The 14603-nt window shown below is 33.2% G+C and overlaps 1 protein-coding gene across 1 annotated transcript in view; it reads right to left on the bottom strand.

Annotated features, from left to right (window-relative positions):
• LOC128871700 (protein held out wings-like) overlaps positions 1-13350 on the bottom strand; it is an 89280-nt gene extending 75930 nt beyond the window's left edge. Inside the window, exons 1-2 of the mRNA XM_054113674.1 lie at positions 13299-13350; positions 9068-9201 (exon numbers count right to left, since the gene is read on the bottom strand). Coding sequence (XP_053969649.1) covers positions 9068-9201; positions 13299-13350 — 186 coding nt within the window. The remainder of the gene's footprint in view (positions 1-9067; positions 9202-13298) is intronic.
• Positions 13351-14603: the final 1253 nt, after the last annotated feature.

The following is a 14603-nucleotide window of genomic DNA, read 5'->3' as shown; positions in this document are numbered from 1 at the left end:
TTCCCCATACATATATGGGGAATGCTGCTGAAGTGACAGTCCCTGGCCGGATATAAATCCGGGTCGTTCCGGTAACGTAGAACCGACTGTCGTGGGAACGCATCAGTCTCATTATATAACGGTTACACCTTTCGTATTATGGTTAAATAATAATTAAGAGGAGTGCATACATGTATTGGCTCGGGTAATTTTTTAAATTTGCTTTATTGGAGTAACTTTTCTTTAGTGGTCCCCTGTTGTTACTTGATATATTCCTCCGTTCCTCTAAACTGATTTACAAGCAAGTAGTGCCAGTTAGAATTGGACTTGAATTTAGCACTTTTAGGAATAGCATGTGTTTATATAAAACCAAGAGCAAGTTACAATAAAAAAACTTAATGTGTAGTTGGAGATCCCCTGTTTTCAATGACAACACACATTTTTTTTTAGCTTTTTTTATAATTTAATGCAGTTTATTTAACTTGCCATAATTTAGCGGCCGCCGTATCCAAATGGGCTGGTGCGTGACTAGCATTCGGAATTCGCAGACAGTGTAGGTTGGAATCTTGGAGAAATTCTAAAATGAAGAAAATGTTTTTTTCTAATAGCGGTCGCCCCTCGGCGGGCAATGGCAAGCCTCCGAGTGTATTTCTGCCATGAAAAAACTTCTAATAAAAAATATCTGCCGTTCGGAAAAAGCTTGAAACTGTAGGTCCCTCCATTTGTGGAACAACATGAAGACGCACGCCATAAATAGGAGGAGGAGAGCTCGGCCAATCACCTAAAAGGGTGTAAGCGCCAATTATATATTGTATATATATTTATACTTTAACAACTTTATTTGAATTTGATTCATTTTATTTCATTTCAGCGTTCAGATGAGAATTTCTTATGAGCGCGGGTTCTGTAACTTTACTTAAGAGTTAATTTCAAAGTCAATTCTAAAAAGTTTAAATGAAATTCATTCGAAAGTTATATACAGAACCTATACTGAAAATATAATAATATATATAATTTTATTTATTGTTTTAATATTTATTTAAGATCTTTTTCTTGCTTTATTATCTTTTTTATATATTTTTATTCCCTTTTTTATAACTTTTTATTTCTTTTATTATTAATTTTTTTTATTTTATTCATTTTTTATTATTATTTATTTTTATTTTATTCTTTTTTTATTTTTGATTTTTTTTTATTATTTTTATTTTGTTGATTTCTATTTCTTTTTATTTATTTTATTAATTTTTATTTATTTTATCATTTTTTTATTTTATAATTCCTTTATTTTTATTTATAATTTTTTTATATTTATTTGTTTTATAATTTTTTTAAAATTTATTTTGGTGTTTTTTATAATGTTCTTTATAATTTTCCTTACTTTTTATGCTTTTTATTTTTTTAATATTTTTCTTAATTATTTTTTGTTTCCTTTTTTATATTTTTTCTTCTTTTAAATTTATGTTTTTTTTGTTTTCAAATTAGTTAATTAATATATATTTTTTGTCAGTTTGGTTAATTTTTTTTTAATTATAAGTTAGGTTAAGTTGAGTGGCTGTCATCTGACAATCTTAGACCTGAAAAGTCCCATTGTTTACCACTGGAGCTCTCTTTACTCACTGAGTCTTCTTTGAGCCTCCAGTGGATTTAATAAATTTTGTTAATTTCAGCAACCCCATTTGTAGGACCTCTTCAATGCTATCAAGAAAGACGAATCCGGGCGTGAAAAGCAATGAATGTACACAGAAGGTGTTTCACGGCAGCTTCGACAAAAGTCGTTATGTAGTACCCCAAATCTATTTGCATGCCTTCCAATTAGACAATGCTCTGTTAGCCCTCCTATCCTGTCTCCTAAGATTCAGTAGCGATTTTGTGCTGCCGTGGTTCCATTTTGACCAAGTTTGCCTACTAGTTTAGCAAAAAGGTGATTGCCTTCAACGACCATTAGCAGCATTGATAGAGTGTCTATCTATTATTAGTTTGCACGTAGCTAAGGAAATCGTTATTAGTACATACATTAGCTGTTACCTTCTATATTTCTAAGGCCAGGCACTCAGAACAAATTTATTTTACAATTTTGAAATATCATATTTCGCATAATATTTTTGGCACTCAACTACCGTTTGTATTATATGTCGTATTTTATTTTATTTCCGTTTTTATTTTTCCATTTCTTTGTTAATCTTTATTTATTTCTCTTTTTTTATAATTTTTTTATATCTCTAATTTTTTATTTTATTTATATTTTTTTATTTATATTTTATTTAGTTATATGTACTTTTTTATTATATTTATTATTATTTTTTTCTTTTAATTTGAATACTCTTGTTTTGTTGTTTATTTATTTTTTCAATTTAACTAATCATATTTTTTGTGAGTTGATTCATTTTACTTTATTTTATTTCCCCACTTATGTAATCATCATTTCCTTACATGTTCTCCTAAGCCATACCTTAAATGTGCATTACATCACCAAAAAATATTACCAGTTTTTGACCAAAAATAACAGAAAAAATCCTGCAATATACTTCGTAAGAAGCAACCATAGGTGCCAAATTACTGAGGCCGAAACAAAAAGTAAAAATAAATATAAGTACATAAGCGCATGCATTACTCGACCAGCAACAAAGAAGAAAGGGGAACATACAACACAATTTCAACTTCAAAGTGTGAATAAGTAAATAATGATCTGCCAAGAAGGTGATTTAATACGGCAAATGCAGATTAGCTACAGAGAAAAATGTGTAATCTATGACAAATCGCTTGGGTAACAAGCGCAGCAGGTGCCTACGGATTGTTGGGCGTTGTAGGTGGCACTGTGATTGCCTCTCCACTACACCTCAGTGTAATAAATCAATTGAAAATACTTTTGTTATTGCTCATATCGTAGGATGTGAAGATCTCATGATCATTTCCGAGACCGAAGACATGATATAATGGCAGAGCTGTACGAATTTATTAGAGGTCGTGAGCTGATTATCAGCTGCATTTTTCGAAAGATATTAGTTTTTAGAATGGGTTGTTATGAAGCTTTCACGCATTAGAATCATACTGGCAGACAGAAATAAGCATTCCCCAATTTTACGATCTATCGTGGAGATTAAGTGCATTATACCAATTAAATTTGCATTCTTTAACTTCAAAAGTTTTATTAAACTGGGAAAGAATATTGAGGTCAACAAAATTTGCACTTTTAAAAATATAATATAATCAACCTTATTACGCATCTATTCACGTCCCCTTAGCGTAGAGGTTATGACAGTGTCATCAGTGAGTTCGATATTCGCAGAGGAGAATCACCAAATTCACTCATACAGATATTTCAAAGGACTGTCATAGAAAAAGATCTGCAAATCCACCGAGAAAAGAGTATCTTTTCGGAAAGGAAGTCAAGTTGTAAATTTGGAGAAAGCCTTTCAGACGATTTAAGCATTAAAGGAGAATTCTCAGCACGAGCTGAAAGTAACTCTAAGTGCGGCCAATGAAAAGGGTTTTGACGATCCGCAGTAGCGCACATTGGTTGTCATGGAGATAATCTCTTGGAAGTGAATAAAATATATGTCGGTGAACAACAAACCCATTTTCGTTTATTGACCGGATACTTTTTGAACAAAACTTTATATCGAATGATAAAGAGTTTGAGAGTAAACAAACTTTTTTCGCAAACTTCTTACAGATGTGTTTCACTGGATTCGGTGATTACTTGATTTTTCGCGCAATCGGTTTACGTATTCGCAAGTATTTTTATCGGCGGGCATAGTCATAGGGTTGAAGAATCGACGCTTAGAACCTTGACCACTTTTCAGGAAGAGCTACTACAATTTCTGCCATGTAACAAATAGGAGGTCTAATGTTACTTATGACCTCTGAATAGAAAACAGTTTTATATAAGAAATTTTTCGTAGCGAAAATGCACTTAAAGATTTGCTTTTGCCAGTCCGGAGATGACCACTGTTGGACGAAAAAACTTTTATAGTGTAAAGTGAAGTGGCGATCAAACATAGGAACCTGTAAGCACATTTCCACCGACAGTAAAACTACTACACACACATAACTGTATAATTAAATTTAAATAGCAAGCTACTATATAAAATTAAAGTCATCAAATACTATGCGAGGAAATATATGTAAAACAAGAGTGGTGAAATCTCATTAAACACATTTGAATAATTAAACAAATGATATGCAAAACCAAACCAAATACATTAGATTTTATGCTACAGAGGTAAATAAAAAATTATACCCAATAAATGAAAGCTTAACAAACTTTAAAGATAAAGGTATTAAAAATTTGCATAATAACAAAAGTGCATTAAAACATCAAATGGTAAGTAGTGATTTTCGAATTCGAGCGGATTCGAGTTGAGGTGCACATTTTATACTCTTGAATGGAGAAGTATATAAAAATATGCATTTATATAATTGGCGCTTATACCCTTTTTATGGGTATTTGGCCGAGCTCCTCCTGCCATTTGTGCTATGAGTCTTGAGGTTTTCTCCCAATTGTGGGAGCTACAAGTTGCAAGCCGCCACCGAACGCCAGATGGTTTTTATTAGCAGCTTTTTCAGGGCAGAAATACACTCAGAGGTTTGCCATGGCCTATCGAGGGGCGGCCACTGGCTGAAAAAACGTTTTCTATCACTTTTCTGTTTCATGCCCATCGTTTTGAACCCGGACACTAAAGAATGGTTGCCCCAGATTTGTTTTCTCGAATACTTTACTTACTCTCACCCGCTCCTTTTAAATCCCTGCATAATGGGAACCTTCTGGTATCCCCCCCAAATTTATCTAGAATAAATTATCACTAGAAGCAGCACCCCACCACATTAGCTTTAGCGTTCGCGTACGCTAACGAACAGAACGACGAAATTAATTAAAAAATTTAGATTTGTATGATTTTCAAAATCCAATAATTTATGTTATTTGTTTTTCACCCAAACATTGAGATAAATTCCAGCTGGTCACATAATAAAAATAGCTGTGGAAGAAGCGAAATGCCATAAAACACATACGAGCATAAACTATAAGTAGTGTATGGAAAATATAGCAACCAAATTCTTCCTTCCAAACGCATTCCTGTAGCGCGCATACCCGCTCACGACTCGCCACAACTCACCATGCCTCGTCTACGACTCCCTACCGAAAAGTTTAGAAGGCGAAAAAAACCATAAAATAAGTATATACACACACACATGTACACATACATATGTAGGTAGAGGCTTTGCATAATTGGCAGCGCTGATGAAACATGGCGTCACTAGAATGCTGAAGGCGCCATAAACTCGGCAAACACAGATTGCTTTTACTGCAACAACAACCACATCAACACAGTGTGGCTAACAAAAATGCTTACAACCAGCGACATCAAGAGGTGCGCTGTGTAAAAAAAAGGCAAACCGGGGGCGCACCTCTAATAGATTTCCGGTGCACTAGAAATTCATGCGACGCACTAACGCAGCTGACTTCATGTGGCAACACAGCGCAACAATGCCAAAAGCGCCAGCCTCCAATGAGCGAACGAATGAAGCAGAACATTATTGCTTCAGAATGTATGTCTGTCCATCTGTCTGTCTGTTCATTAATATCGCTAGTTGGTGATTTAACTGGCAATAATAATAACATCAACAACAACAACAACAGTGACTATCATTGCCATCAAAGTTGTATAGTTTTCTTGTTGCTTGCTTTTAATTAGCGGAAACGACACCGTTGCCAAGCTGCCAGATTTCATTTCATAAAACAAATGTACAGATTTTACGCTTCACTAACTATTCAGATTAAATGTTCTTAATATGCGTGTAAGTATGTGTGAATGTAATATTATTACATGGCATTTATGGAAGAGCTTTATTTTTGCCCTCGTTGTTGCATATTTGCTTTGCTTTTATTTGCGCTTCTCTTTTATAAGAATTGTGAAAATTAGTAGTTAATCATTCGATTAGTCACTTAGATTTATGTTCAAATGATTTCTCAATGCATAGCAGTTCAAGTTGTTGATAAGAGTTCTGTGCATTTTTCTAATCGACTAAAAAAGGCGGATCATCAAGTCAGTGTGCATTATCTTCTCTTTCTAATTTTCTCCCCCTTTGCTTTAACTTATTTTATATAGAAATATAAATTAAAAATTTAATGGTATTATCAGTCGCCATTAGTACTGCGCTAACTTTTCTAAGGGGCATAACCAATGGGAAAATCGTAATTCAGAAAAGGGAATTTAAAGAAATGTATATTTGTTGAGTTAAAATTTCAGCATTTTCAGCGGTAATATTGCCAAACTAAACTAACATAGTTCAACTTATGCGTTGCCGCAAGTCTACGAGTTGCAAATTTATTATTTATTTTAATATAATAAGTACACCCATTACAAAAAAAAACTCCACACACCTTTATTTTTTTAATTAATTAAACCTTAATTTTATCCAATTTTTTTAACTTTTAAAATTTTTAACTAACAATAAAATTAAAGTTCATTCTTTAATGAATTTGAATCAAGGCTCCATTTGTACGAAATTCAGAAAACTCATCAGAGTTTCATAAAATTTCAAACTTTTTAAACAGAATATTTAGAAAATTTTTATTTTGATCAATCATTCAATTTTGGTGTCAAAAGGTGAAAATTTGAAGTACTGCAAAAAATCGCGTTGATTTTTTAAAAATATTTTTTTTGCTTACAGGATTGAACGTTTCCTCCATACAAAATATGTGCATAAAAATCGTGAGGTGTTGATTTTCCGCCCACCCAATACTTAAAAAAAATGTCAGTATCCAATATCTTATTTTATATTTGAAATTGATTCGACTTTTGATTGCCTCCAAAGAAGAAGCTCGGTACCGTCTATTCTTCTGTGGAAACTTCGACTTCGTTAGACCTAATTTTTTAGGCAAAACTGACATAAGAATGGGTTTCATACGAGAATAACTGTCGAAAAATATTTTCTACAATGAAGCTCCAGAATTTGGATGGAAGATGCTATAGCAAACGTAGTACAGCCAAGACGCAAGCCCAAGCGATTATCACCTTTTCAAACATTTGAAAATTCTCTTGATACTAGAAAAGTGCACTCCGTAGAAAATGGTCAAGTTGTTTGCCATTAGACAAAATTTTTATATATAATAATTGGAATCAGAATTGAAAGCTCTTTCTGCTCCTGCATTCGTCATTTTGATTGGCGCGACTGCCCGAAGCCGAACTTATTATATCCAATTTTTGGTTGATACGTGTTACGGGCTCCAAGCACATCACAGAGTGCAGTGAATAGTTTTCAAATCGGAATCGAGTATTGATAAATAGAATGAGAAAACTGAATTGTTTAACGGAACATAAAAATATTGAATGTCGCGTCTTCTAAGCGAAGGTAACCGTTATCGAAGGAAGCAGTGGATAAATATCAATTGTAAGAGCCAAGCCACTAACAACGCCTCAAGAACTCCCTTATGCCAGACATGCTTTTCCGTCGCATCCGAACACTACGCAATTAAGCTTATACGGGAGTCAGGCTAGAGTAGCATTGCAGAATGAGAAGGTCGTTCCCACGATAGTCGGTTCTATGTACATAACCGGAACGACCCGGATTTATATCCAACCAATAACTGTCACTTCAGCAGCATTCCCCCAATATGTATGGGGAGTGTTTATGCTGGTACTACAACAGGGTATCTAAGAGTGCATCAAGTACCTGTGGAAAATGGGCCTCGAATCAAGTCAGCAAGAGTTAGGCGCAAGTAACCAGCAGCGTTGCTACACTGTTCCGGTAGAATATTTATTTAAGGCGTTTGAAGGAATTGCTGCGGCCAACAAAGCCATTATCTTGCGTTAATGTTGGGAATCTTTAGCGGGCACTGTCCGATGCGAATCATTGCGTTCAGATGCGAAATGAAAACGAGGCACTTGTGCGAAACTGATAAGAAAGTTGACGAAGTGGGATAATCTCTACATTTTCTCCCAAGATGTCCTGCTCGCTTCGATCCAAATTTTGATGAATACATTTGGTTCCTCAATTTTTAGGTAAGCCAATGGGCTTCTCCGGTTTGGATATTGGACGCATGTGATACTACTTCATTGGAACGCAGTGTTTTTTTTCGCAGTTTTTTATTTGTCACAGTTCGTATTTTAACTCCATTCTGTTCCTTGTTTCCTATCTTTTTGCTGAATGTGTTTTAGCATCTGTCAAATTTCGGTTTTGACTTTGACCCATTCTCTTATGTGGGCAACTTGCTGTCTTACCACTTTAATTTCCAAATAGCAAGAAGCAAATCATTAAAAGCAAACGCAGAAAATAAAAAGATGCGTAATTTTTCCAAAAAAAAAAATTATCAAAGTATATTTTATCCTACAAAATTAAAATTTTTTTTTTTTTTTTTAATTATAAAAATGTTAAAATGGCCGGAAAATTTTTGACTTTAAAAAACTCTATATCAAAACTTTGAACAGTGAATAAATCTTAAAATTCTTAAATTTTTCTAGTTTACTTCTTTTTATAGTCAAGCCTGTAAATAAAGAATAAGAATTGACGACTATGTCTAAAATACTTGGAACACTCGACATATAATCGCTTATAAAACTAAAATTAAATTCAAAGCTCCATAATTCGAACTCATTTGTTTAAACTACGAATAGAATTTTCAAAGTACCTACTTGGAGTTTTTATAATTATTTTTTATGTGCAAATAAATATTCAGGGATTTATTGGAACAGTTTTCGATTCTTATTGCATCTTCTACAAATTGCCCTGGCCTAATATACGGGTAAGAAAAGTTAAAAATCTAGTTACATTACAATTCAACGAAAACCCTGAAATCAAAAATATTTTTTACCAGATAAGTTTGCAGTATCCCTTGGCAACATTTATTCACTACTGAATTAAAAGTGTTGTTGTGCAAATATATTGGTTCACATTTCCTTCCTTTACATTCAAATTGCTTTCTAGTTAAACTGTCAAAATAGGAAGAGCTCCTCATGCATGTACACCCATTCCCATTAACATAGGTATGTACGCATGTACATATATATACACAATTAGGTAAGCACGTGCCCTTCTGCACGGCACAGCGCTTCCATTAAAATTCATAATATATCTTTAAATAACTTACATCTGGATGTTCTCGCACTGGCACATAGACTTTCTCATTGAGTTGCACAGGAGTGCCCTCAGGTTCTGGCAGCGTAAGTGGTTCCTTCTTGACGCCATTTATCTGAAACAGTGAGGCACGTACTCGCGCAATTTCTGCAAGAAATACAAAAAAACCAAAGCAGAAAATTTATTAGAAAATATTTTGGAAACATAAAAGGAGCATTAATTAGTCATTAAAGGACAAAAACGAAAAACAACAGAAGCCACACAGAAAATAAATGAATCTCAAGAAATACAAATGAATCTCTAGGCATATTTTTTCTTGTACTTATTTTTACACACATGTATGTGCGTATGTGTGTATATGATGAGATCCATATTGTACTTAATTGAATTATCAAAACTAATAGATTTGTGAACTTTTGACATGCAGCCATATCAAATTAATTTCGCACACAATTCGTCTAGTGTGAATGAGTGTGTTGCTGTGCGTATGGGTGGAGCTGCCAATAAATAACTACACACATAAGCACACATTTGGCTATGTATGCGTGGAAACATGTGAATCTACACCTATAAATTTTAGGTGTACTCAAATATTATGGTCTTCACTTAATTTTTAATATTTCATTTAGTATTCCTTACACGTTGCAACCATAAAGCATAATAATTTGCCTGAAGTTATGGCCAAAAAGTCAAGTTTTAGCTCAACAAAACAATCAACTAACCTAAAACGTGATTGACTAACTCATTGGCTGGCTGACTCGCTTCAAAGCTGCAGTCGGCTTGCTACATTGCAATACTCCATATTGCACTTGGCCCAACGTGCGGCAGAAATACCAGCACCACCACGACCACCACCACTTTAAGTGCAAAATGCCGCTAGTGTGTCGAAGTGAAGTGAAGACAGGCGGATGGCGAACTTAACGACATAAATACCGTTTTGCCTTCTTCGCCAGAGATTAACCGAAAATCGGTATTGTTGCATTGTTGCAATTAAATCTCAAAACTCATAAATGCAAGTAAATATAGAAGTCGCTGGTTACAAAATTTATAACTATCATATAGTTGTTTATCTTTGCATGCACTTGCAGTTATGAATGCTGGCAATAAATATGTTCACAATCAAGTATGTAGGTACGTATGTACGCACACACATATATATTAACTGGTGATGATCGATGCTACTGCAGCTCAAACGCAATTAGCACCAACTATAAATAATCATTTAAATACTGCTAAAATGTATTTTAAACGTTTTCCATTTTTCACACGCGAAACCAACACTTAGGCATTTAAACGTTTAGCGATTATACGCCATAAACGTTTACGTTTGCCTAGCACTTGTTGTTGGTAATAATCGGTAGCAGTACATTTATTCCGAACGTGAAGGGTTAAACGGTGTTGACCAAAATGTGATAATCGCACGCAAATTAGGCTATAGTGGGCCAGCGGGCATAAAGTGAGCACTCGTATATTCAGGACTAAAATTTTTTTAATTTTTTTTGTTGTACTTAATGAGAAAAACATTTATTTTTAAAGTCAGAGGTTCAATAATAAATTTTTTTTATCGTTTTCTAATGTGGTTCCATGAAGTGTGTCGCCACTGTTACCAATTTAAACTAAATTTCAGGATTATTTTATGTTTTTTTTGTAATTTGTATTGTTTCTTGGGGTTTTTTATTTTTGTATGGTTGTTTTTTTTGCGTTTTTTTTTTTATTGTTTTTTTTTTTTGGCTGGTTTGTTTTCTAAAATTGAATGAATTGAGTCTATACTATTCATCATCACCATCAATTCCAAAAGTTCAAAGTTGTAGCAAAGGGCCACAAAGGACGTCTTTCATTCGTGTCTGTTTAGCACCAATCTCTTAACTTCATTCCAGTTAAGGCGCATGGCACGAGTTCCTGTCCAGACCAGTCGTCTCCTGGTGTTCGCAATGTCTTTGGCTTTGAGGGTTCCAATCAATCGCGACCCTTATTATAACGCATCCGCGGTACATGGCCGATCCCGCCTTATTTTCTCTTTCGGCATCCAAGTTGCACTGGCTTTGCTGTGCTCTGGCCCATAAGTCAACATTGGAAATGGTATTTGGTTAGAACATTTTAAGAATTTCTCGTAGACATCTTAGTAGGCAGTTTGTAAAGACTAACTACTGTTACCACGTCAAAAAAATGAAGACTGCATAGGTCTTTGTCTCTTGATTTCCAGTTTTTTCATTTTTTCTTTTTCTTCTTTTTCCTCTTTTTTTCATTTTTCCTCTTTTTCTTTCTTTTTCTTTGTTTTCTTTTCTCCTTTTTGGATTTTTTCCTTCTTTTAATATTTTTATTTTAATTTTTTTTTTTTTTTTATCATTTTTTCTTTCTTTTTTCTTTTTTATTTTTTCCTTTTTTTCTTTTTTATTTTTTTCTGTCTTTTTTTCTTTTTTTTTTTCTTATTTTATTGATTTCTTTCTTTTCCTTTCTTTTTTTATTGTTTTATTTCTTTTCCTTTCATTTATATTTTATTTTATTTTTCTTTCTTTTTCTTATTTTCTTCTTTTTTCCTGTTTCTTCTTGTCTTTTTTTTTCTTTCCTTTGGTTTGGTTGGAAGCCTTTAATACAAAGAGTTTTCAATTTTCAATTTATGTAATCAAGGTTACACTGTACAAAATTTGTAATAAGCACGCAAAGAATACCAAATTAGTGGCAACAAAAGCGATGCAACAAAATACCTATAGCAAAAAAGCGTATTTTGGCTCCAAGGACAAAAAATTGTTTGAGCAGGGAATTAAAAATTTGCCTGAACGTTGGGAAGACATTGTAAATAACGAAGGAAAATATATTATTGATTAATAAATACTTTAAACATATTTTTTATTAATTTTAAAACCACCTTTAAAAAACGCACAAACTTATGGACTGACCTGATACAATGACCTATATTTTCATAAAAAATGAATAAAAACAAATTTAACATGAAAAAGGTAAAGGGACTTAATTATGTTAGCACAATTGTATAAAAAATGGAAAGGGTTAGGGTGTATCCCATGTTCGTTGAATGAGAAGACATAAAAATTTTCATGACAAATTTTTAAAATAAGTGAACTCTGTAGCAACTACCTGAATTAAGGTTCTAAGATTTTTTTTTTGGTAATGGTCCCAACTAAGCTTTCGTGAGAGTTAATGGGTTAAAATGCATTTGAAAACTATTTCACGTGAAATTTCGATCAGATATGAAATGCAAAAATCTTAAAAATTTGAAACTCATTTGGGTCACAACACAAAATTTAGCTCAGAACTGAAAAAATACATAATTCACTAAAGGGTTTTAGTATTTTTCTCCTGAATTGGAAACATTTCGTTCGCATACAGTGATGCTAAAACATTCGCGTAGTAAAGCATAATAAATGGAAGCAACGGATATCGCAAAAATAAGAATTAAAAACGATCGAAAACCCATAATATATTATTATGACAAGTCAGGCATATCAGTAAATGCAGAAGTTTTCCATTATTCGCGCTTTCCATACAAGCAGTGCGTAAACACATTTCCCAAGACGCTCGAAACATGACTTTAACCAATTTGCTATGCTTACCAATTGATTATTTATGTGTTTTAATTAATGCAACGCATTTATTAATATTATTACTTTTTTTTGTGAGTTTTCTAAAGAATAAATTTTACTGCAACATAATGGATTTCTTTATTTAACCAGTGCCATTTGTCAAAAGCAAACTCACAAATACCCACACTACCGCAAAGTATAACAATGCAACAGTTAGTATGTATGCAAATACTCGTAAGTGGTGAAACAACCAAGCGAGCGCCTAGCACAGTCAGCCAGCCAGTCGGTTAGTCAGCAGGTTGATTGCCTATTTAGTATTTGGAATGCAAATGTGGTTGCTAAATTATTACTGCAACTCTACCTATTTATTGATTGTTGCATTTGTTTTTTTTTTTATTATATAGTAAGACAATGTGTGCAGTTGTGGCTAATGAGGTACGCGTATGTATGTATGTGTGCACGCTATTACTCGCATTTGATAGATGCGCTTCGGTTGGTGTCACAAGTGTCGCGCGAATTGCAGTTCGCTGCAAGCTGGCACGCTGTGGATGATATTCCAACCCTCCCAAGCTACTTCAACCGCTTGCATTGCATCATCGTCATCAGTGCGGTGACATAAATAGAATTTTTATATGGATGAGTGCATGCAAATAGCTGTCATAAATCGGTAGTCACATTTTCAAATTAGTTAAAGTGGTATTTTACCACGTGCCTGGTTGATGGGATTAATACGAAAACTGGTGATGTGTTGGGGCATTGTGTGTGTGTGTCTTTTTTTTTTTTTGTAAATTTTTTGTATATCTTTTTCAATTCCGTTTTCTTCTGTTTTTTATTTTCTTTGTATTACTTTTTAATTTTTTAATTTTTTTTTTTGTATTTTTTCTTTCAATTTTTTGTATTTTTTTTTTAGTTTTTTTGTACTTTTTTTCTCATTTTTTTGTTAGTTTGCCTGTATGTTTATTACGGTGGCATTAAAGTTTGCATGTGAGTGGGGATTTATTGCAAAACATTTACTAACGTTGAATAAAATATCGTTTTAATAAATACATACAAACACACAATTTCAAAACAGCTCAAAGTGGTAAAATTAAATTGAAAAATGTTCATAATCCATTACTTTTATTTCTAACATTTGTAACATTTTCGCATGCAAAATAAAACTAGCAATAAAAATAAAATAACTTAAGTTTTTATAACTGCCCCTTGTTTGCGTTAGTATTCATGGTTTAATGTTTTTTAAATGAGTAACAATTTTCAATTTAAAAACGCATGCATATTTTGTAATGTTAAAAAGAGGAATCGTTTTCATGTTTCGGGATATAATCGGGAACTTGAAATCCAAAACGAAATAGCTTGCTTTTCACACCCAAATTGAACGAACCTCCCCTAGTAATAGTGGTAGCCATCATTCAGGTGTTTTAATTTTTTAAAATGGGAAATAATTGCGATATAAAACCCAGAAAATATTTTTCATATTAACACAGGGCATTTACACATTTTAGAGATATTTTTAATTTATTGTAGGGTAGAATTCAGTCCCGATATTAAAAATAAAATAGTTTGCTTTTCATGCCCGCAATGAATCGAGTCTATATTGCTTGTGGAAGTATTCAGGTACAGTGTACTCTCTCCTAACGTACACCTCTTTTAAGGGGGCACCTTTTCAGAGCATACCACAAATTCTTAGGAATTTTCGTAAATATTTTCCTCTTGTGCATACAAGCCTCCTATAACATATTATTGACTTTTTTACACTTTTTTCATAAGCGGGCACCTCCCATAAGCAGATAAAGTGTTCAGTCCCTTAGTGTCCGCTAAAGACAGTTCACATATTTAATTTTTAAATACATACAATTTTCTTATTTAAACACACTGCATATTTCGTATGTTATTATAAGAGATCGTTTTTAATTTTTGAAGTACTACAATCCCGAAACCAATCCCGATTTATATTCCGAAATCCAAAATGCAAATACTATTAATTTTAGCATACCTGTACATTTTGTTTAA

The sequence above is a fragment of the Anastrepha ludens genome, chromosome 2, assembly GCF_028408465.1.
Source record: "Anastrepha ludens isolate Willacy chromosome 2, idAnaLude1.1, whole genome shotgun sequence".
Lineage (NCBI taxonomy): Eukaryota > Metazoa > Arthropoda > Insecta > Diptera > Tephritidae > Anastrepha > Anastrepha ludens.
This window is presented reverse-complemented; position numbering and strand designations above follow the sequence as displayed.